This window comes from Eriocheir sinensis, chromosome 42 (genome assembly GCF_024679095.1).
Source record: "Eriocheir sinensis breed Jianghai 21 chromosome 42, ASM2467909v1, whole genome shotgun sequence".
Lineage (NCBI taxonomy): Eukaryota > Metazoa > Arthropoda > Malacostraca > Decapoda > Varunidae > Eriocheir > Eriocheir sinensis.
This window is the reverse complement of record NC_066550.1, coordinates 9626895-9650105: the sequence shown is the minus strand read 5'-3', so window position 1 is coordinate 9650105 and position 23211 is coordinate 9626895. Positions and strand designations below refer to the sequence as shown.

Genomic DNA, 23211 nt, shown 5'->3' with positions numbered 1-23211 from the left:
TTAATGCCACAACATTTCACAAGTGTTCTTAGTTGTAATGAGTTTCTTGAAAAAAATGGGAAGGGGCGGGGGAATGGGAGCGAAGGAGAAGAAAAAGGGAAAAGGGTCAACAGACTGACCCTGCGGCTGCTATGGGGTGAACCAAGTGACACGTCTTGACCCCGTAAGAGGCAGATGTGTGTGTGTGTGTGTGTGTGTGTGTGTGTGTGTGTGTGTGTGTGTGTGTGTGTGTGTGTGCTCCTCTGTTTGTCTGTCATTTCCTCTCAAAAATAACATACGAAAAAGAAAATAAGAGGAGCAAGAAAAAAAAAAGAAGAGGTAAAGAGAAATACACAGTTGATGGGAAACAAAAAATAATACGTGTGTGTGTGTGTGTGTGTGTGTGTGTGTGTGTGTGTGTGTCCGGCCACTCGTGCAGTATCAAGCGTGACACCGAGGTCGTGGCGTGAATGAAAGACCCCTAATTAGTATTCTTGACAGGTGAACCGTGAACCAGGTGACAGATTAGTCTTTGTGTGTGTGTGTGTGTGTGTGTGTGTGTGTGTGTGTGTGTGTGTGTGTGTGTGTGTTCTGAGGCCAGGAGAGTGTTGCGTGTGCTCTTGTTTTACGTAAGAACATTCAAAGATTCAAATAGACACAAAATGACAAGAAAAGACATAAAAACATACACAAATACATACATAAATAAATAAAGGCGTGGGTTCTGCGATGCCTGGAAAGTGTAACGTGTGCTCTGGTGTCTTACGTAAGAACATTAAAAATTTCAAATACACAAAATGACAAAAAAAAGACATAAAAAAACACACATAAATAAATAAACAAGGCGTGGGTTTTGCAATGCTTGGAAAGTGTAACGTGTGCTCTGGTGTTTTACGGGAGAATATTAAAAACTTCAAATACACAAAATGACGAGAAAAAAACATTAAAAAAACATACACAAACACATAAATAAGTAAATAAAGGCGTGGGTTTTGCGATGCCTGGAAAGTGTAACGTGTTCTCTGGTGTTTTACGGGAGAATATTAAAAACTTTAAATACACAAAGTGACAAGAAAAGATATAAAAAAAAAGATACACAAACACATAAATAAATAAATAAAGGTGTGGGTTTTGCGATCCTTGGAAAGTGTAACCTGAGCTCTGGTGTTTTACGGAAGGACATTCAAGCACATAAACTGGATGACAAGGAGAAACAAACACCAAAAAACATTCGCAAACACATAAATAAATAAATTAATAAGTAAAGACGTGGGTTTAGCGATGCCTGGAAAGTGTTACGTCTGCTCTGGTGTTTCACGGAAGGACATTCAAGCACACAAACAGGATAACGAGATGAAAGGAACACCCCAAAAACATACAAAAATAAAATACATATAAAAAAATAATAAATGATTGTAAATATGTGAAAAAAAGTTATAAGAGTGTGTGTTTTGATGCCCTTAGTGTAACCTGTGTTGTTGTTTGTTTTTACGTATGGACCTTGAATCACACAAACAGAATGGTAATAAGAAACACACACACACACACACACACACACACACACACACACACACACAGAAATCAATCAATAATAAGAGTCAATCGTGAGCAAAAAATTGTTCTAGTTTTACTTAAGGAATGAAAATAAGTTCCATAAAGGTGTGGAACTTAGAAAAAAGGTATTCAATTAACCGAGAGGGTAAAATATACAGGTGAAAAGAGAGAACTTAGAGGAGGAGAGAGGAGAAGAGAAGAGAAATGTATGTTCTTATGGTAAACTTGTGGAATGATATGCAGGTGAAAAGAGAGAACTTAGAGGAGGAGAGACTTGAAGGAGGAGAAAAGAGAGAGAGAAGACGAGAAGAGAAATGTGTGTTCTTATGGTAAACTTGTGGAATGATAAAAAGTGTCGTGTGTAGGTGTGAAACGCTCTACACAGGTGACTAATTAACGTGATAAGTATTCAGAATGCAGGTGTGTTTTTATTTAGGAGAGGATTGTGCTTTTATTGTTATTACGAGTGGGATGATTAATGTTGTATGGAGGTGTGGAAGTTAATGCAGGTGAGTAATTAACCATGGTACTTATGATAATCCATGTGCTTACTGAAGTGTGAAGTATGTTATAGTAGTGGATTAGAGTTAGTTACAGCTTGAAATGTAAGCCTGTCTCTTTTTTTTCCCGTCTCTCTCTCTCTCTCTCTCTCTCTCTCTCTCTCTCTCTCTCTCTCTCTCTCTCTCTCTCTCTCATTTTCCCTCTCTCACACACACACACACACACACACATGTACATCGACCATATCTGCCTCTCTCTCTCTCTCTCTCTCTCTACCTGTAAACCGCTTCATCAAGGTGTTTATCTCTTCACACGGGCAATAAAGAGAATGCAGGTGTTTAGCAACCAAAAGAAACAAAAAAGTGAAAGCGTGCGGTGGGTGAATTTTACCTGCAGTTTACCTGTGAAATGATAATTGCGGCGGGTAATGCTGTTTGCAGGCGAGTAAATTAAGCATGAATTGTGTGAAAGTGTGTTGCGGGCGCGGGGGAAATATGCGGCGAATCTGCTCTGCCTGTGACAATGTTGAATCAAGGTGTTTGTGGGCAGGTGACAAATGAACCGTGTTAGTGTATATATAAAAGTGTTTGCTAGACTTGAAGAATAAAATACGCGTTACTATGTTGATTTGGCTGTTTAATACGAGCTGTACAGAATGAAGGTGTGTAAACAGGTAACACAATAGACCAAGTTAGTGAATAGGTTAGTTAGACTTGAACTGAATACGTGTTATGTTTGCTTTATTATTTACTGTTTGAGTGTTGCGGGCACGGGGGAAATATGTGTTGAATCCGCTATTTTTTTTTTTTTTTTTTTTACAGCAAATGACAATGGCGAATCAAGGTGTGTGAAGGGAAGTATTAAATGAACCATGTTAGTGTGTATATATAAGTGTTAGTGCTAGACTTTGAAGTAAATCTGTGGTGATATGTTGCTTTGGCTGTTTAATACGAGCTGTACAGAATGAAGGTGTTGTCATAGGCAGCTAAATGGACCCTGTTTAATGTATATACGAGTTTATGATAGACTTAAATACGTGTTGTTATGTTGATTCTCCTTTTTACTGTTTGAAGTGTTTCGTGGCTTGAGAGAAATTTGTAGTGAATCTTCTTGAACCGTGAAAAAATTGCTTCTGAGTCAAGGTGTGTAGGAAGGTAAGAAAAATGGCCCTGTTTAGTGTATATACAAGTAGCGTAAGTATGGGATAAGTAGGTATAAGTGTAGTGTATTATGTAGCGTAAGTGTTAATGTTAGGGTTGAAATCATTATATACGTGGTTATTTTGGTCTACCTGTGAATATTGTTGATTGAAGGTGAGCGGCCAGGTAATGACTAATGGACCCTGTTTGATGTATTTAGAAGACTTGATATTGTACTTAAATTTAATATGTATTGTTTTGTTGATTTTGCTGTTCTGTGTTTTACCTTTGTATATGTGTAACGCTTCTATTCTTTATATTTACTACAGCATATGAGGCGGTTATAGGGGAAAACAAAAATAAATAAAGTAAATAAATAAATAATAAATACACATAATAAACAAATAAAACCTAAATAAACATACACAAATAAATCAGAATAGAACAGAGGAAATTTCCAGGTAAAAGCATTGCTCTCAAAACGTAAATAAATACATGAATAAATAATAAATAAAATAAATATATAAATAAAATAAGTATAAATAAGAGAAAATGCCGCAAAAATAACGGTCTTAAAGTATATATATACACACACACACACACACACACACACACACACACACACACACACACTCTTTACCGCTCACAATATATACTGCAGGTAACTCACTAACAAACCCTCATTAGTATAAAAATCCTTTGTTGCGAGGCTGAAACAAGCGCGGCGATGAATTCTCCAAACGTGAAAATAACGCGATAAAAACAGAGTTCAGGTGTGTATTACCGGGAGCAGGTGGGACACTGCGTACGTTATTATATTTGTGTTGGCGTTTAGGAGAAGCGTTAGATATGTTTTCTGTGATACGTATATTTTAGTGTGAAGTATTTAGGAAGAGGGGAAGGAGGGTACAGCTCGGGGTGGTTGAGTGTTCGGCGCGTTATCCCATCTGATGATATTTTGCCTTTGAGTTAATGTGTAGTGTTATCTGTCTGACTTGTGGGGAAAAAATCTAATCTTTGTGTGATATTAAATACAGGTAAGGAGTAGACCAAGATTATTAAACATTGTGTAAAAAATGTGAAAGAAATGTGTCAAAAAATATGTAAAAAAGCGTGTGTAAAAAATGTGTAAAAAATATGTAAAAAGAAAAAATGTGTAAAAAAACATGTAAAAAGAAAAAAAATGTGTAAAAATGTGTAAAAAATATGTAAATATAAAAATGTGTAAAAATGTTTGAAAATATGTAAAAATGTGTAAAAAAATGTAAAAATGTGTAAAATTATGTAAAAATATGTAAAAATGTAAAAATGTGTAAAAATATGTAAAAATGTGTAAAAATATATGTAAAAATATGTAAAAATGTGTAAAAATATGTAATATGTAAAAATATGTAAAAATGTGTAAAAATATGTAAAAATGTGTAAAATTATGTAAAAATGTGTAAAAATATGTAAAAATGTGTAAAAATATGTAAAAATGTGTAAAAATGTGTAAAAATATGAGCTGCCCCAACCACAATCTAATATCATACCATAAATGTCTGTTATGTTAGGAAGTGTACTGTGCAGCATTATGAAGTGTGGTGCGTATCATTATGAAGTGTAAGTAGTGTGGGTAATATTGTTAAGTGTAGTTTAAGTGAAGGGCTGTGCAATTACCACTTTTTACAGCAGAGGAAGCAGCTCAAGGGAAACAAAAATAAGTGAAGTAGGAAATGCCCGCTAATCGCTGCTCCTGTAGAAGAGAAAAGTAAGGAATGGCCAAGAGAGGTCAATATGAATGTACTCCCAAGGTTGGTTGTCATACACTACAGAGCTAATCAACTAAAATAAGTAAGTAATAAGTAAGTAAAAAGTAAGGAAGGGCCAAGAGAGAGGTCAATATGAGTGTACTCCCAAGGTTGGTTGTCATACACTACAGAGCTAATCAACTAAAATAAGTAAGTAAAAAGTAAGTAAAAAGTAAGAAATGGCCAAGAGAGGTCAATGTGAATGTACTCCCAAGGTTGGTTGTCATACACTACAGAGCTAATCAACTAAAACCAGCTGGAAAATGCAGGCGTTTTACTTAATAATAATGAGAGCTATTCAGATCTCGCATGTTGTTGACTCGTTGGTAATGGCCTTGATACTTCACGATTTAAATAAGAGCATAGCGCCATAACACTGCTACAACGAGCCTTCTTTCTGTATATATATTTTGTCACTGTGTTGCTTCCTTTACTGTAAAAAATATGTGTTGTTATATCTGCCTAACATGTGGAAAAAATGCTAATTCTCGAGTGTGATACAGAATAGACAGAGTATTTTTTTTTTTTGCCCTTGAACTTCCTCCTTTGACGTAAAAAAAAAGGGATGTGTAGTTTTATCCGCCTAGCCTGTGGACAAAAAAACAAAAAAACAAAACAAAACAACAACAACAACAACAACAAAAAAATGCTAATCCTTGAGTGTGATACAGAATAGACAAAGTATTTTATTTTTTTGCCTTTGAACTTCTTCCTTTGACGTAAAAAAAAAAGGGATGTGTAGTTTTATCCGCCTAGCCTGTGGACAAAAAAAACAAAAACAACAACAACAACAAAAAAAAAAAAATGCTAATCCTTGAGTGTGATACAGAATAGACAAAGTATTTTTTTTTTGCCCTTGAACTTCCTCCTTTGACGTAAGAATTGGATGTGTAGTTTTATCCGCCTGGACTGTGGAGAAAAAATGCTAATTCTCGAGTGTGATACAGAATAGACAAAGTAATTTTTTTTTTTGCCTTTGAACTGCCTCCTTTAACGTAAGAATTGGATGTGTAGTTTTATCCGCTAGCCTGTGGAAAATATGATAATCCTCGTGTGTGATACAGAATGCAAGTAAAGAGTCAAGAAAGACTATTAAAAACGTTAGTGATTTTGCTTTAATGCTTTCTCCTTTACTGTAAAAAAAATAAATGTGCACTTTTACCTCTCAAACCCGGGGAATTTTTTTAGTCGTCAGTTGATACACACACAAAAAAAGGTGGAGTAAAACAAAATTATTAAAAAAGTGAGTGATTTCTCCTTTACTGTAAAAAAATAATGTGTGGTTCCAAAACATGTCTAACCCGTGGAAAAAATTCTAGTTGTCAAGTGATACAAAAAACAAAAAGTGGAAAGTAAAACAAGATTATTGAATACGTTGATGATTTTGTCTTTGTGGTTTCTCCTTTACTGTAAAAAAATATTGTGTGGTTCTAAAACATCTGTCTAACCCGTGGAAAAAGTTCTAGTCAAAACAACAACAACAACAACAACAAAAAGATGGAGAGTAAAGCAAGATTATTAAAAAAAGTGAGCGATTTTGTTTTTATTCTTTCTCCTTTACTGTAAAAAAAATAATAATGTGTGGTTCTATCTGCCTAACAACTGGAAGAGAAATACTAACCGTCGAGTGTGATTGAGAATAAGGTAGAGTAAACCAAGAACCAAAAGCGCTGATGATATTTTGCCCTCGAGATATTATGGAAAAAAAATCTAATCTTCGTGTGATATTAAACACAGGTAAGGAATAGACCAAGATTATTAAAAGTGTGCAAAAAAATGTGTAAAAAATGAGTAAAAAAATGTGTAAAAAATGTGTTAAAAAATATGTAAAAAAGCGCAGAAAATGTGTAAAAATGTGTAAAAACGTGTAAAAAAGTGTAAAATGTGTAAAAAATAAAAACGTGTAAAAGCGTAAAAATGTGTAAAAAATATATAAAAAAGTGTAAAAACGTGAAAAAATATATAAAAAAGTGTAAAAATGTGTAAAAAATATTAAAAAAAGTGTAAAAATGTGTAAAAATATATAAAAAAGTGTAAAAATGTGTAAAATATAAAAAAGTGTAAAAACGTGAAAAAATATATAAAAAAGTGTAAAAATGTGTAAAAAATATATAAAAAAGTGTAAAAATATATAAAAAAGTGTAAAAATGTGTAAAAATATATAAAAAAGTGTAAAAATGTGTAAAAATATATAAAAAATGTAAAAAAGGTATAAAAATGTGTAAAAATATATAAAAAATGTAAAAAAGGTATAAAAATGTGTAAAAAAATGTGTAGGTTTAACTTGTGGGGAAAAGAATCTAATCTTCGTGTGACACAAAATAGCGGTAATGAATAGACCAAAACTATTAAAACATTGGTTACTTGATACAGCTGAACACGTGTCGTAATTAATTATGTTACCTTTGAAACACACACGCACACGGCAGTAGCAAGGTGAGTCATGCTGCACAGGTAACTAATTAAAGAAGACTCGAATGGCGTTGTGGGCGTAATGTATTTCGTTATTTTTATCCTCTGAAACAATTATAATATCAAATTGTAATACGACCTAATGGAGGAGGCTGATTTGAAATTCTAATAAAAGTGTTTGGATGCCAGATGTGTGTGTGTGTGTGTGTGTGTGTGTGTGTGTGTGTGTGTGTGTGTGTGTGTGTGTGTGTGTGTGTTGGTGGTAGTGGTGGCCGTTTCCTTAAAATAAAAATAATTCATAAATGTATCGTTATTTCTGCTTTACCTGTGAAATATTACCTGTATAACCAAGGTGTGTAAGGCTGTTCAGATGGATATTTTTGATAGCGGAGAAAGTTGTGTGTATGTGTGTGTGTGTGTGTGTGTGTGTGTGTGTGTGTGTGTGTGTGTGTGTGTGTGTGTGTATCTATCTGTCTGTGGGTCTGTCTGTCTGTCTGTGTGTCTATCTATCTACCTATCTATCCATGTGTGTGTGTTTGTGTTTGTATGTGTGTGTGTGTGTGTGTGTGTGTGTGTGTGTGTATCTATCTGTCGGTGTGTATGTCTGTCTGTGTGTGTGTCTATCTATCTACCTATATATCTGTGTTTGTGTGTGTGTGTGTGTGTGTGTGTGTGTGTGTGTGTGTGTGTGTGTGTGTGTATCTATCTGTCTGTGGGTCTGTCTGTCTGTGTGTGTGTCTATCTATCTACCTATATATCTGTGTTTGTGTGTGTGTGTGTGTGTGTGTGTGTGTGTGTGTGTGTGTGTGTGTGCAGGCGAAGGTGGTGTTGGGCTTAAGTGGGTAATGTAAATGTAATTAATGGTTCTGAGTGAGTTTCGGGGAGCGAGGAGGAGGAGGAAGAGGAAGAGGAGGAGGAGGAGGAGGAGGAGGAGGAGGAGGAGGAGGAGGAGGAGGAGGAGGAGGATGCAAATTGAAAGCCAACATACAAACAAATAACAAGAAGCTGAAACGAACAACAACGAAAAGGAAACAAAAAATAAAGCCAGACAGAGAAACGAAGCGAAAGAAAGAAAAAGAGAAAACAGGAAACAACGAAAACGAATAAAAAGAAAGACAGAAGGAGAAGAGAAATGAAAGATACACCAGAAAAAACCCAATTATGGAGAAAGGAAAGAGAAAGGAAGAGAAGGGAAGGGAGAGAGGAAGAAGAGGAAGGAGAAGAGAAGGAAAGGGAGGGAGAAAAGACAGCAGGGAGAGAGGAAGGAGAGGAAAGATAGAAGGAAGCAGAGAAGAGAAAGGAGGAGAAGGGAAGGGAAGGGAGAGAGGAAGAAGAGGAAGGAGAAGAGAAGGAAAGGGAGGGAGAAAAGAATGCAGGGAGAGAGGAAGGAGAGGAAAGATAGAAGGAAGGAGAGAAGAGGAAATAAAGAGAAGAGAAGGGAGGGAGAGAGGAAGAAGAGGAATAACACAAGGAAAGGAAGAGGAGAAGGAAAGGGAGAAAAAAACAGAAGGGAGAGAGGAAGGAGAGGAAAGATAGAAGGAAGGAGAGAAGAGGAAAGGGAGAGAAGAGGAAGGAAGAGAGGAGAAAGAAGAGGAAGAGGAAGAAGAGGAATAACACAAGGAAAGAAAGGAGAGGAGAAGGAAAAGGAGGGAGAAAAAAACCCAGAAGGGAGAGAGGAAGGAGAGGAAAGATAGAAGGAAGGAGAGAAGAGGAAAGGGAGAGAAGAGGAAGGAAGAGAAGAGAAGGAAGGGAGAGAGGAAGAAGAGGAATGACACAAGGAAGGGAAGGAGAAGAGAAGGAAAGGGAGAGAGGAAGGAGAGGAAAGACAGAAAGAAGGAATGAAGGGAGAGAAGAGGAAAGGAAGAGGAGGAAAGAGAAGGGAAGGAAGGGAGGAAAGAGAAAGGGGAGGAAGGAAGGAAGAGAGGAACAAAGTGGGACGGAGATAGAAGCATTTAGAGAGAGAGAGAGAGAGAGAGAGAGAGAGAGAGAGAGAGAGAGAGAGAGAGAGAGAGAGAGAGAGAGAGAGAGAGAGGAAGAGAGAGAGAGAGGAGAGAGAGGAGAGAGAGAGGAGGAAGAGAGAGAGGAGGAGAGAAATGGAGATGAAAGAATGAGAGAGGAAAGGAAGAAACGAAGGAGAGAAGGGAAGCAAAGAAGGGAAGGAGGAGAAGGAGGGAAAGGGAAGAAGAGGAGAGAGAGAGAGAGGAAGGGGAGTAGAGAAGGAGAGAAATGGAGGGAAGAAAAAGAGGAGAGAGATAAAGAAAGGAAGGAGGGAAGGATAGGAGAAGGGAAGGAATGAGATAAAAGAGAAGAGGGAGAGAAGGAAAGAGAGAAAAAGGGAAGAAGGAGGGAAGGAGACAGAGAGGGGAGGGAACGAGAGAAATGGAGGAAAGAAAGAGAACGGAGAGAGATAAATGGAGAGAAGGAGAGAAAAATGGCAGGCTCGGAGGAAACATTTCAAGCGAGAGAGAGAGAGAGAGAGAGAGAGAGAGAGAGAGAGAGAGAGAGAGAGAGAGAGTTATTCATCACTACACTCTTTCTTACCCATCCAGGTGCTGTTGGTGATGATTTGGAGGAGCTTGGCAGGGTCCATGGCGGTGGTGGATTGGTGATGAGAGGTGGTGGTGGTGGTAGTGGTAGTGGTGGTGGTGGTGGTGGTGACTGTGTGAATACGCCAGTCAGTCAACCAGTCAATTAGTCAGTCAGTCAGTCATTAGTGCACAGGATGACCTTCTAATGACTGATCGCGAGGAGGAGGAGGAAGAGGAGGAGGAGGAAAGGAGGTGAAGGAGAAAGACGAGTAGGCTAAATGAGGAACAGAAGAGGAGGAGGAGGAGGAGGAGGAGAAAGATGAGAAAATTGAGAAATACGAATCGGTAAGAGGAGGAGGAGGAGGAGGAGGAGGAAGAGGAAGGAGGCGAGAACGGATATGAATCGACGAAGAGAAGGAGGAGGAGGCTATTGCAGTGTCCTTCGCCTCCTATGTGTCCTGTGTCCCTGGTGGCAATGTGTCTCGGAGCGCCGGACACCTGGGCACACGCGGGTCACCTGGGCACGCCGGGGGTCACCCTTAGCAATGACCTGTGACCTGGAAAACGTGTCCGCAACGCCTTAGTGACCCGGGCTTAAGGAGTGTGTTAGGAACGGTCATATAGACATTAGGTGTTTGATTTGAGCTTTCTTTCTTTATCGTTCTTTTTCTATCTCTTCCTACTCTCCTTTCTTTTTCTTTTTTTGCTTTCTTTCGCTTCTTTCTCCCTAAAATTTCTTCGTTTCTTCCTTTTTTTTCTTTATTTTTTATTTTTTCTTTCTTTCTTCATTTTTCCTTTTTTCTTTCTCCTTTCTTTTTTCTCTTTTCTTTCTTTCTTTCTTTCTTGGATTATGTTTTTTTCACTTTTTGCGTTTTTTTCAGAATTTTAAGATGTATGATATTTTGAGTTTTTCTTTTTTACTTCTTTTTTCTCTCTCCCCACTTTCCTTCTTTCTTTCTTTTTCGCTTTTTTCTTTCTTTCTTGGATTTGTTTTTCACTTCGCTATTCCTCCTTTTTCTTAGTGTTTTCCTTCTTCTTCTTCTTCTTCTTCGATATTTTCACTTTTAAATCTACGTTCCCTTTTTCTTTCTGTTCTTTTGTTTCTTTACACTTTGCTATATTTACACATTTTTCGTCTTTTTCCTTTTTTTCCTTTCTAACTTCATATTTCTGAGTCTTTTATTTCTTTGTCAAGTGGTATTTTTTCACACATCTGCTTCCTTTCTTTCTTTCCTCTTTCTTTCTTTTTCTCTATCTTTTTATCTGTCCCTCTCCCTACTTTCTTCCTTTCTTTGGTTTTCTATCTTTCTTTTATTCTTTCTATATTCCTTCCGTCTTTGCTTTTCTCTAGTTTATCACTTAATCTTTGTTTCTTTATTCTCTTTTGATCTTTGCTATTCCTTTATATGTATTTGATATGATCCTTTTATCTACCAGTTTCCTTTCCGTTCTTCTCCTTCGTTAACATCAAAATCAAAATAACAATCGCTTACATAAAATTTTAAGTCCATCGCAATTTCAATCTCGTTCTGCTAATCTTTCTCCCTCGTTATCAGCATCTCTCTTTGGTTGACACATATCTTCTACATTTCATTTGTCAGTCTTCTTTCTTCCTTCTCCTTCAGTAACATCAAACTCAACGAGAAGAAGAACCGCATATATACAACAAATTCGGGTCCTTTTCGCAGTAGCTTTAATATCGTCCTGCAAATCTTTCCTCCTCGTCTTTTTCAGCGTCCAAATACTCCTTTCATATACCAGTTTCCTTTCTTTCTCCTTCAGTAACATCAAACTCAACAAGAAGAAGAATCGCACACATCAAATTCGGGTCCTTTTCCCAGTAGCTTTAATATCGTCCTGCAAACCTTTCCTCCTCGTCTTTTTCTGCGTCCACATACTCCTTTCATATACCAGTTTCCTTTCCTTTCTTCTCCTTCAGTAACATCAAACTCAACAAGAAGAACCGCATATATACAACAAATTCGGGTCCTTTTCGCAGTAGCTTTAATATCGTCCTGCAAATCTTTCCTCCTCGTCTTTTTCAGCGTCCACATATTCCTTTCATATATCAGTTTCCTTTCCTTTCTTCTCCTTCAGTAACATCAAACTCAACAAGAAGAAGAATCGCACACATCAAATTCGGGTCCTTTTCCCAGTAGCTATTATATCGTCCTGCAAATCTTTCCTCCTCGTCTTTTTCAGGGTCCAAATACTCCTTTCACATACCAGTTTCCTTTCCTTTCACTTCCTTCAGTAACATCAAACTCAACAAGAAGAAGAACAGCATACATAAAATTTGGGTCCATCTCGTCCTGCAAATCTTTCCTCCTCGTCTTCTTCAGCGTCCAAATACTCCTTTCACATACCAGTTTCCTCTCTTTCTCCTTCTTCAGTAACATCAAAATCAAGAACCGCTAACATCAAATTTGGGTCCTTTTCGCTGTAGCTTTAATCTCGTCCTGCAAATTTTTCTTCCTAGTCCTCTTCAGCGTCTCTCTGCGTCGCTCGCCTCCCCTGGCATGAGCTCCGTTCCCTCGGTGGCGCGGCAAAACCCTTCCTCCTCTCCTCAGTCCTTGTCAAGACTTCCACGCGACAGTACAAGATTAATGAGTGTGTGAGAGGAGCGGTTATATAAGCATTAGGGCTTGAATTTTTGAGCTGTCTTTCTTTGCTTCTTTTTCTTTTTTTGTTTTGTTTTCTTTGTTTTGTGAGAGAGGAAGTTTAGGAGAGTTTTTTTTAGAGGAGTTTAGGATTTTGGTTTTGAGCTTTTTTTCTTCCTTTCTTCCTTCCTTTTTTTCTTTTTCATTCTGTTTATCTTTTTTTTCTTGCTTTCGTTCTTTCTTTCTCTCGTTATTTCTTCCCTTCTTTTACTTGTTTATTTCTTTCTCTTTCTCTCCACTTTCTTTCTTTCTTTTTCTCTCTCTCCCTTTCTTTTTATCTATATCTTTTTTCTCCTTTCTTTCTTTCCCTTTTCCCTACTCTCTCTTTCTTTCTTTCGTTTTCTTTCTATCTTTCCTTCTTTTTCTCTCTTTCTTTCTTTTATCCCTTCTTTCCCTCTATTTTTCTTTCTTTTTCTCTCTCTCTGGTCCGCTGACATTCCAATTTCTCATTCAAATTTGTTTTCGTTTACATATACACGCTATCTTTCCTTGTTACTCTCTCTCTCTCTCTCTCTCTCTCTCTCTCTCTCATTATCTATATTTTCGCTTCGTTGTTCTTGTGGTAATCTATGTTCCTTTTCGTCTTTCTATTTAATCTGACAAGTTTTAGCTACTTACACATTTTGATGTCTGACCCTTCTCTCTCTCTCTCTCTCTCTCTCTCTCTCTCTCTCTCTCTCAGCAGGTCGTCACTTTGCGTCTCTCCCTCCTGAGCTACGAATTATGGTTCAGTTATATTAAATTATCTTTTTTTTTCTCTCTCCCTCGCTTGCTTTTGTTTGCTTTTACTGTCGTTCTCTTTTCAAAGCCCAGTGTTTGTGTGTTGAGTCTCACCTTGCTATTTTTTCTCCCTCTCCCCCTCCCTCTCTCTCTCTCCCCCCCTCCTCTCTCTCTCTGTCTCTGCTTTTCTTTACAAATTGAAAACAAAAAAATAAAAAGTTGCCCCGCTAATGAAAAAAGAAAAGGTTTATATGTGAATCAAAACAACAAAATGATGACTTACTTATTTAGCTCAGAAAGACGTGGATTAATTTGATTACTACACACACACACACACACACACACACACACACACACACAAACTAATTTCCACACGGCTAAATTCTCTCTCTCTCTCTCTCTCTCTCTCTCTCTCTCTCTCTCTCTCTCTCTCTCTCTCTCTCTCTCTCTCTCTCTCCACACACATCCCCACACATCACCACCCACACTTCCACACTGTTTCACATCCACATTCAAATCCACTCGGATCAGGCTGCACTTTCTGACTCGCGAAAAAAAAAAAAAAAAAAAAACTGAAAATTAAGTTAATCCTCGTAAAACCTAAAAGCGTGATTAGCCGTCTCTCACGCTCCTCAATACCTGTCCAATACCTGTTCATTTCACACTATTTTCGAACAGTTGAGCTTTAATGGGGCTAATGTGATGGTGATTTTTGCTGGTATTTTCGATTCAATGCTCACCTGAATGTCACCTTGATAGTTAATGAGTGCTCAGGTGATTGGGGTGATTGGAGAAGGAGGGAGGGAAGGAGGGAAGGAGAGAAGGAAGAGAAGAAAAAGTGTGGGAGGTATTAAGTGATTTTGTATTGTTGTTATTTGTCTTTTATGTTTACGAGGAGGGAGGGAGAGAAGAGGGAGGGAGGGAGTGAGGGAGAGAAGAAGAGAAAGGAAGGGAGAGAAGGAGTGTGGGGTGAGGGTCATTCTCTGTCTCACGTTTAATAATGATAATAATAATAATGAAAATAATGACAACTAGTACAATATAACCAACCATATAATTTCATCAGTAATTCTTCAACCATATTAAACGTTTTATCAGACTCATTATGTTCTTTCAGCTGATGGTTAATGATGATAATGATGATGATGATAATGACCACTACAATGTAACCACTAATACAACTTCACAACCACATCTTCCACTACATAATTCCACATCAGATATATTGTTACACCCACATACCACTCCACTTATTTTCCGGTCACTCCACCCACACCCACACATACACATACCCCTTACATCCACCCACCTCATTCACACCCACTCCACATTAATAAACTTCACTCCACCCACACCCACATATACACATACACCCTTACATTCACCCCATCATTCATATCCATTCCACATTAACAAACTCCACCCTTCCACCCCCCACACATCACCCCTACATCCACCCCCTCATTCATACCCACTCCACATTAACACACTGCACTCCACCCCTCCACCCCCCACACATCACCCCTACATCCACCTCCCCATTCACACCCACTCCACATTAACGCACTTCACTCCACCCCTCCACCCCCCACACATCCACCCCCACATTCACATTCCACATTAATTCTCACCCATCTACTCACATCCACCCCAACCCACTACACTCACACACATTAACCCTTCATCCACCCCCTCATCCACCCATTCCGTTTCCACTTCACCAATCCCCCCACCCACACACACCCAAACACCATCATTACCCCACAAACATCACCTTCACTCCACCCCCTCCACATACCACACTCACCCACACCAATCCCACTCCACACACACGACTCCACATCCTTTCACACTCCACTTGCACGTAATCCACAACCCATTAACACTTCCATCACTCTGCTTGACAGCCCTCTCATCTCCTTAACTAAACACACACACACACACACACACACACACACACACACACACACACACACACAAACACACACACACACACACACACTTCACTGGATTAGCTCATCAGCGCTGCACAATCATCCATTCGACTCAATTATCTCAAACCATAACCGATTGACGGGAAAAATGACGTGAAAGTAAAACAAGGGAAGGGAAACTAAGAGGAAGGAAGGAGGACAGACACATATCACTGAGGAGGAGGAAGAAGTGAAGAATAAGACGAAGAAGAAGAGAAAGAGCAGGAGGAGGGTTTACCGTGACATTAGAGAGGAAAAAGTAGGTAAGAAAAAAAGATAAAAGGTGTATGTTGAAATAATTAGACATTCTGAAGAAAAAAAATAAGGGGAAATCAGGGAAGGGAAACTGAGAGGAGGGAAAAAAGGACAAATATTGATCGAAAACCCGCGAGAAAATTGGAGAAGAAAAACAGATGAGGCGAAATGGAAACAAGGAGAGAGAAACTGATAAAAAAAATAAGAAAGGAAGAAAGTAGGAAGAAGGTAAGGAACGACAAACATTGACATTAAACCCGTGACATCTGAAGCAGTGAAAAATGGATTAGAAAAACAGATCACAGGCGAAATGTAGAAATAATTAGACAATTAGGTGAGATAAAGAGAAAATTAGTGAAGGAGGGGGGGGGAGGGGAAAGGGGGGAAAGGACAAACATTGATATTAAACCCGTGACATTTGAAGGAATGAAAAATGGATTAGAAAAACAGATGAGAGGCGAAATGCAGAAATAATTAGACAGTTAAGTAAGATAAGAGAAAATTAGTGAAGGAGGGGGGAAAGGGGGGAAAGGACAAACATTGATATTAAACCCGTGACATTTGAAGGATAGAAAAATGGATTAGAAAAACAGATGAGAGGCGAAATGCAAAAATAATTAGACAGTTAGGAAATATAAAAGAGAAAATTAGTGAAGGAGGGGGGAAAGGGGGGAAAGGACAAACACTGATATTAAACCCGTGACATTTGAAGGAGAGAAAAATGAATTAGAAAAACAGATGAGGCGAAATGGAGAAATAAGTAGACAGTTAAGTAAGAGAAAATTAAAGAAGGAGGGGGAAAGGGAAACTGAGACGAAAGAAAGAAGGACAACCATTGATTTTAAACCCGTGACATTATTTTGAAAGATAGAAAAATGGATTAGAAAAACAGATGAGAGGCAAAATGCAGAAATAATTAGACAGTTAGGTAAGATAAAAGAGAAAATTAGTGAAGGAGGGGGGAAAGGGGGAAAAGGACAAACATTGATATTAAACCCGTGACATTTGAAGGAATGAAAAATGGATTAGAAAAACAGATGAGGCGAAATGCAGAAATAAGAAAACCATATAAAGAGGAAAATGCAGAAATAATTAGAAAGAATGGACAAACATTGATTTTAAACACGTGACATTTGAAGGAGAGAAAAGTGGATTAGAAAAACAGATGAGAGGTGAAATGTAGAAATAATTAGACAGTTAGGTGAAATAAAAGGGAAAATTAGTGAAGGAGCAGGACAAGGAAAGGGAAACTGAAAAAAAGAGAGAAAGGAAGGAAGAAAGACAAACATATATCAAATCCGTGACATATAGAAGAGAGAAGAATAGACGAAAAAAAACCTGAAAAAAAGGTGTAATGAAAAATGATTAGATAAACATGAGAAAAATAAAATAAAGAAAAGGGAGAGAAGAAAATAGAGGGAAACTGATGGAAAGAATGGAATGACAAACTTGCGATATATAAATGACAAAAATATAGATAAGAAAACCATATAAAGAGGCGTAAGGCAGAAATAATTAGACACTTATGATGAAGGAGGGAAAAAGAAAAGGGGAACTATGGATCTGTCGACACTAACGAGGCAATTGGAAGGATAATAATGAAACATGGCAAGGCATTAGCGTAGAGTTATGACGAAAATGACAAACTAATAGGAAGAAAAGGGAAGATATGGATAAAGAGGAGGAGGAAGAGGAGGAGGATGAAGGTGAAGAAAAATAAGAAGTTGACGACGACGATGAACCAGAACAAGAAATGGAAAAGGAAGCAGAAGAAGAGGAAGAATTGGAGGTTGAAATATAAAGCAAAGAAGAAGCAAAAGATGAAAACGAAGATAAGAAGAAGGAAAATAAGAAGAAAAGAACAACGAAGAAAAGAAAGAGGAAGAGAAAGAAGAGGAAGATGAAATATGAAGAAGCAAAGAAGAAGCATAAGAAGAAAAATAGATGAAGAGGAAGAAGAAAAGAAAGAAGAAAAAATAGAAAACTGTGAAGACAAAGAAGAAGAAGAAGGAAAAGATGAAAAATATGAAGACGAAGAAGGAAAAGTAGATGAAGAAGAAGAAGGAAAAGATGAAAAGTGTGAAGACGAAGAAGAAGAAGTAAATGAAGAAGAAGATGATGAAAAATATGAAGATGAAGGTGAAGAAGAAAAAGAGCACGAAAGTGACAGTTCTAAAAGACAGGAAAACAACAACAAAAATAAACAACCAAACAAACACCAGTGAATCTAACCCTAAAAGACAAACAAACAAACAAACAAAGCAACGGAGATAACGTAGAGAGAGAGAGAGAGAGAGAGAGAGAGAGAGAGAGAGAGAGAGAGAGAGAGAGAGAGAGAGAGAGAGAGAGAAAAAAGAAGAGGAGAGGAGACAGAATAAATAAAAAGGAAAGAGAAAATATGGTAAAGGAAAGGAAAGGAAAAAGTGAAAGGAAAGAAGAGGCGAAAATAAGAGAAGAGAGAGAGAGAGAGAGAGAGAGAGAGAGATGCATTCCCTCTTTACATTACTTATCAAACATCAATTATTATTTTTCCTCTTTTCTCCTTTCTTTAAATATCCATTACGCGGTACTTACAAGATCGCATTCTTATATTATTTCATTTTATTTTTCTTCTTTCTTGCTTTCGTTCTTTTTCTTTCTATACGGTTCATCGAGCGCCCGTTACACTTTTCCCTTCCTTCTTATAAATTTATCTTCAACATTATTTTTTTTATTTTTCTTCGCTCGTGTTTCCCTATTTTTCTTTTTTCTTGTTTCTTTTCTACCATTCTCTCTTCCTCTATCATTATGTAATTCATATCTTCCTTTATTTTCTACCTTTCCCCGTTCATAATTTTCTTCGTTCTGTTCTAATTATCATGTCTTACTCGTATTTTCCCAATTTCTTTATATTTCTGATTCGTCTTTTTTCCATTAATACATTTTCTTTAATATTTTCATTCGCAATAGTTTTTTTCTTAGTCAAACTCATCTACAGGTCCTTTTTATCTGCTCTTCACAACATTATCACGAGAGCAGAAGCAAGTTGTTAATATCACCAAGAAAACACAAAATATACTTCTATACGCTGTTTTTTCTACTTTTCTTTTCAACTTATTTCTCTATTCAAAGGAGGAGGAAGAGGATGACGATGACGAGAGGGAAGATGAGCACAATGACAAGGATAAAGATGATGATGAAAATGAAAAACAGGTGAAAAATGAGGTTGCTGGAGGTGGTGATGGTGGTGGTCGCGCGGTACTCGGCTCACAGCACAACAGAACACAAACACATACTTCGCAACCCTCGGCCAGTGAGCGCAATACTAGCGGCCGGGTTTTCGTGTTCTCACCGCGACTCCCGACACGAGACTGGCCCCGCACTCTCTCTCTCTCTCTCTCTCTCTCTCTCTCTCTCTCTCTCTCTCTCTCTCCTCTTCTCTCCTCTATTCTCTTATTTTCGCCTCTCCTCTCCTTATCTTTCCCTTTTTCTTCTCCTTTAATTTATCATATTTTCTCTTTCCTTTTTATTTATTCTGTCTTTTCTCCTTTTCTTTTTTTCCTATCCCCTTCTCTTCCTTTCCTTCCCTTCGCTTTCCTTCCATTTCTTCCCTCTCTTCTCTTCTCTCTCTCTCTCTTTCTCTCTCTCTCTCTCTCTCTCTCTCTCTCTCTCTCTCTCTCTCTCTCTCTCTCTCTCTCTCTCTCTTCTCTTCTCTAGTCTCTTATTTTCGCCTCTCTTCTCCCTATCTTTCCCTTTTTCCTTTTCTTTAATTTATCATATTTTCTTTTTCCTTTTTATCTATTCTCTCTCTCTCTCTCTCTCTCTCTCTCTCTCTCTCTCTCTCTCTCTCTCTGACCCCCGGCATATAGCACTCCTCTACACACTGTTCACAAGGGTCTTCGAGATTAGTTCAGGGAGAGGAAAAAGGTTAAAGCATTCCCCTGAGTCTGTTTGTCCTCATGTCTGTCTGTCTGTGTGTCTGCCTGTTGGGTGTCTGTTTTTTTGCCTGTTTGTGATTTTCCGTTGCTGTCTGTCTTTCTGTCTGTATATCTAACTGTTTGTGTCTATCTTTCTCTGTTGCTATCTGTCTTTCTATCTATTTCTAAACATTTGTGTCTATATTTTCAATTACAATCTGTCTTTCTGTCTGTAGATGTAGCCTTTTCTGTCTCTATGTCTCTCTGTTTCTTTATGTTACTGTATTTTAATGTGTTTCTGTTCTGTTCTAAGTTTACCATATTTAACATAAGAGCATAAGGAATCATCCCAATCAAACTACCTATTCCCACCTACTCTCACTATCCATTAACTTATCCAACGTTTTCATGTGTGTGTCCATCGTATTGACACTCACCACATGACTGCCAAGCCTGTTACGCTAATCCTCCACGCTATTACGAGACCAATTCCTGCCTATGTCCTTGTTGAATCTGAATTGGTCCAACCTAAACCTGTTACTACGAGTCCTACCCTGTTCTATTGCCACTGGAACCTTACTGATAGGACAGGTGGGAATAGGTAGTTTGAGTGGCTGCAGAGTCCTTATGTTCTTATGTTGCATCTGGTAAACTTAAAACAGAACAGAAACACATTAAAAGACAGTACCAGAAACAGACAGAGGGACACAGAGACAGAAACGGCTACATATACAGACAGAAAGAGAGATAATAACAGAAATACTAGACACAAACAATTAGATAAAGACATAAAAGAGATTATAACAGAAAACACAAACAGTTAGATAAACAAACAGAGACAGTAACAGAAATAACAGACACAAATGATTGGATATACTCGTACAGACAAAAGGAGAGATAGTGATTGAAACACACACACACACACACACACACACACACACACACACACACACACACACACACACACACACACAGTTGGATACACAAACAAAAAGAGACACTACCAGAAACTCTTCATTCATTTGTATAGGTCCTCAAGTATCCTTGCACCCTTCGCCTAGAGTTTTAAGAATGCAGATTTAAACGTTTAAGCCTTTTCATATACTTCAAGATTCTCCACCAGTGAATCATTTCTGTCATCCTACTCCTACTCCTTCTGAAATTGACCTCACTTTCGGCCACTCCTCTTAACTCTTTTTTTTTTTTTTTAAGGAGCAGTGATTTGTGGGCTTTTTTTTTAATTTTTTCCCCTTGAGCTGTTTTCTTTACTGTAAATAAACACACACCGTCGTTCGTGAAGGGGTCTTTCGTGAAGGGGGCGTTCGTGAAGAGAGAGAGAGAAAGAAAATATGATCAATTAAAGAAGAGGAAAAAGGGTAAGATAGGGAGAGGAGAGGCGAAAATAAGAGACTCGTTCGTTAATGGGTCTTTCGTGAAGGGGTCGTTCGTTAAGGGGTTTTTCGAGGAGGGGTCGCTCGTGAAGGGGTCTTTCGTGAGGGGGTCGTTCGTGAAGGGGTCTTTCGTGAGGGGGTCGTTCGTGAAGGGGTCGTTCGTTAAGGGGGTAGGTTTTAACACGCTGTCCATGCTGGAGTAAGGAGACCAACACTGCACTGCGTATTCGAGATGAGGTCTAACTAATGCTGAAAATAAATTGAGGATGAATGCAGTGTCTCTCTTATTATCAGTACTCCTTGTCATCTATTTGTTTCGTGTGCTATTTTTTTCCTTATTTTCCTTTATTTTGTTGTTTGTTTGTCCATTCACTTTTGAATGTGGTTAACTTTTTTTTGTCTCTTTCCTTTCTGTCCTTTTGACGGTCAAGCTGGGGTCCTCTCTCTCTCTCTCTCTCTCTCTCTCTCTCTCTCTCTCTCTCTCTCTCTCTCTCTCTCTCTCTCTCTCTCTCTCTCTCTCTCTCTCTCTCTCTCTCTCTCTCTCTCTCTCTCTCTCTCTGTATAAACAGCATTGGTCCCCTTCCTCAAGAGGTTTAAAGGGGGTCTCCTCCTCCTCCTCCTCCTCCTCCTCCTCCTCCTGGTTCCACTTTCCACTTCACCGAACTCAGAAAAGAACTCGAGGAGGAAGCAGAGTCCAAAGAATTGAAAGGAAGACTTGGGCCAAAGGAAAACATAAGGAGGAGGAGGAGGAGGAGGACGAAGTTGATAGTAAAAAAATAATAATAAAGATGATAAGGATGAAAAAGAGGAAGAGGAAGAGGAGGAGGAGGTCTTGGTGGCAGTGTTATCCCTCTTAATCCCTCTCAAGACCTCCCTCCCTCTTAGCTGTGTCCATGGCGGTATTTGGCGCACTCAGAATCAATGTCTGATTCTCCTCCTCCTCCTCCTCCTCCACCTCTATTCCTCCTCCTCCTCCTCCACCTCTCTTCCTTCTCCTCCTCCTCAACATCTGTTCCTCCTCCTCCTCTTTTCTTCCTCCTATTAAAACCGAACAACTCATCTATCCATCAACACACACACACACACACACACACACACACACACACACACACACACACACACACACACTATTCGTTTCTCTCATTAATTATTTATTTCGCAAAAACGTTTAATGGCGCATCGCTTTATTAAATTCCTCTGACGCTTTTTATTATTATTATTATTATTTTCATTTGTAACTGTCCACAGCTTCGAACATCCGGTATCTCTCTCTCTCTCTCTCTCTCTCTCTCTCTCTCTCTCTCTCTCTCTCTCTCTCTCTCTCTCTTACATAAATATCGATCATGTTTGCTTTTTCTTTTTTTCTTTTCTCTGCCTTTTTTCTCTCCATTATCTTTCCTCTTTATTATATTTTCCTTCACTGTTTTTTTCTCTACATTATATATTTTCCTCTCCGTCAATTATTCTTTTCTCTCTAATAGTATTTTCCCCTCAATTACTTGTTTCTCTCTCTATTATTTTTCCTTCCATTGTTTTCACCTCTTCATTAATTTTTCCCTTACTAATTATTTTTTCCACCATTTTTACCTGTATTATTTTTTACTCTATTATTTTTCCTCAATTTTTTTTTCTCTCCCACGTTATTTTTTTTCGCTATTATAATCTTTGCCCTGTTATTATATTTCCTTCACCATTACTTTTTTCCTTCTCCATTATCTTCCCACACCTTTACTTTTCTTCCCTTCTCGTGCTAAAAAAAAGAGGCGTTAATGGGCTAAGAAGAAAAAGATTAAGATAACAAGATATAAAGGTCGATAAACGATGATAATACCAGCCCCCCCAAAAAAGAAAATATGCAAGAGTATTTTTCTACAGCGAGAGTTTGGCCAAATAAATAAATAAATAAATAGTGTGGATATAAAGGGACTAATTAATCACTTTTGTCAGGTAAGTTAAGTCGTGATAATGTGGTGACGGTGTGTGTGTGTGTGTGTGTGTGTGTGTTAGGAAGGGTAGGAAAAGGAAAGGAAAGGAAGGGAAAGTAATATGAAAGGAAGGAGAGAGAGAGAGAGAGAGAGAGAGAGAGTGTGTGTGTGTGTGTGTGTGTGTGTGTGGCCGATGTTAATGGTATTGTTATGTATTGTTATTATTATTGTTATTGTTGTTGTTGTTGTTGTTGTATGTAGTAGTGGTGGTGATGGTAGTGGTAGTAGTAGTAGTAGTCGTAGTAGTAGTAGTAGTAGTAGTAGTAGTAGTAGTAGTAGTAGTAGTAGTAGTAGTAGTAGTAGTAGTTGTAGTCGTAGTAGTAGTAGTAGTAGTAGTTGTAGTAGTAGTAGTAGTAGTAGTAGTAGTTGTAGTAGTAGTAGTAGTAGTAGTAGTAGTAGTAATAGTAGTGACAGTTGATTTCTAATTC

At 38.0% G+C, this 23211-nt stretch overlaps 1 protein-coding gene across 11 annotated transcripts in view; it reads right to left on the bottom strand.

Moving 5' to 3' along the window:
- Positions 1-23211, bottom strand: part of LOC127009945 (neural-cadherin-like) — a 309853-nt gene that overhangs the window by 68653 nt on the left and 217989 nt on the right. The window contains exons 1-2 of one of the 11 annotated variants that reach the window (XM_050883486.1): positions 18787-18839; positions 9917-10460 (exon numbers count right to left, since the gene is read on the bottom strand). The exons of the other annotated variants lie outside the window; for them this stretch is intronic. Of the exons in view, the coding sequence (XP_050739443.1) occupies positions 9917-9965 (49 nt within the window). The 5' untranslated portion in view covers positions 9966-10460; positions 18787-18839. Of the gene's footprint in view, positions 1-9916; positions 10461-18786; positions 18840-23211 lie in introns of those variants that run through there. 11 annotated transcript variants of the gene reach the window in all.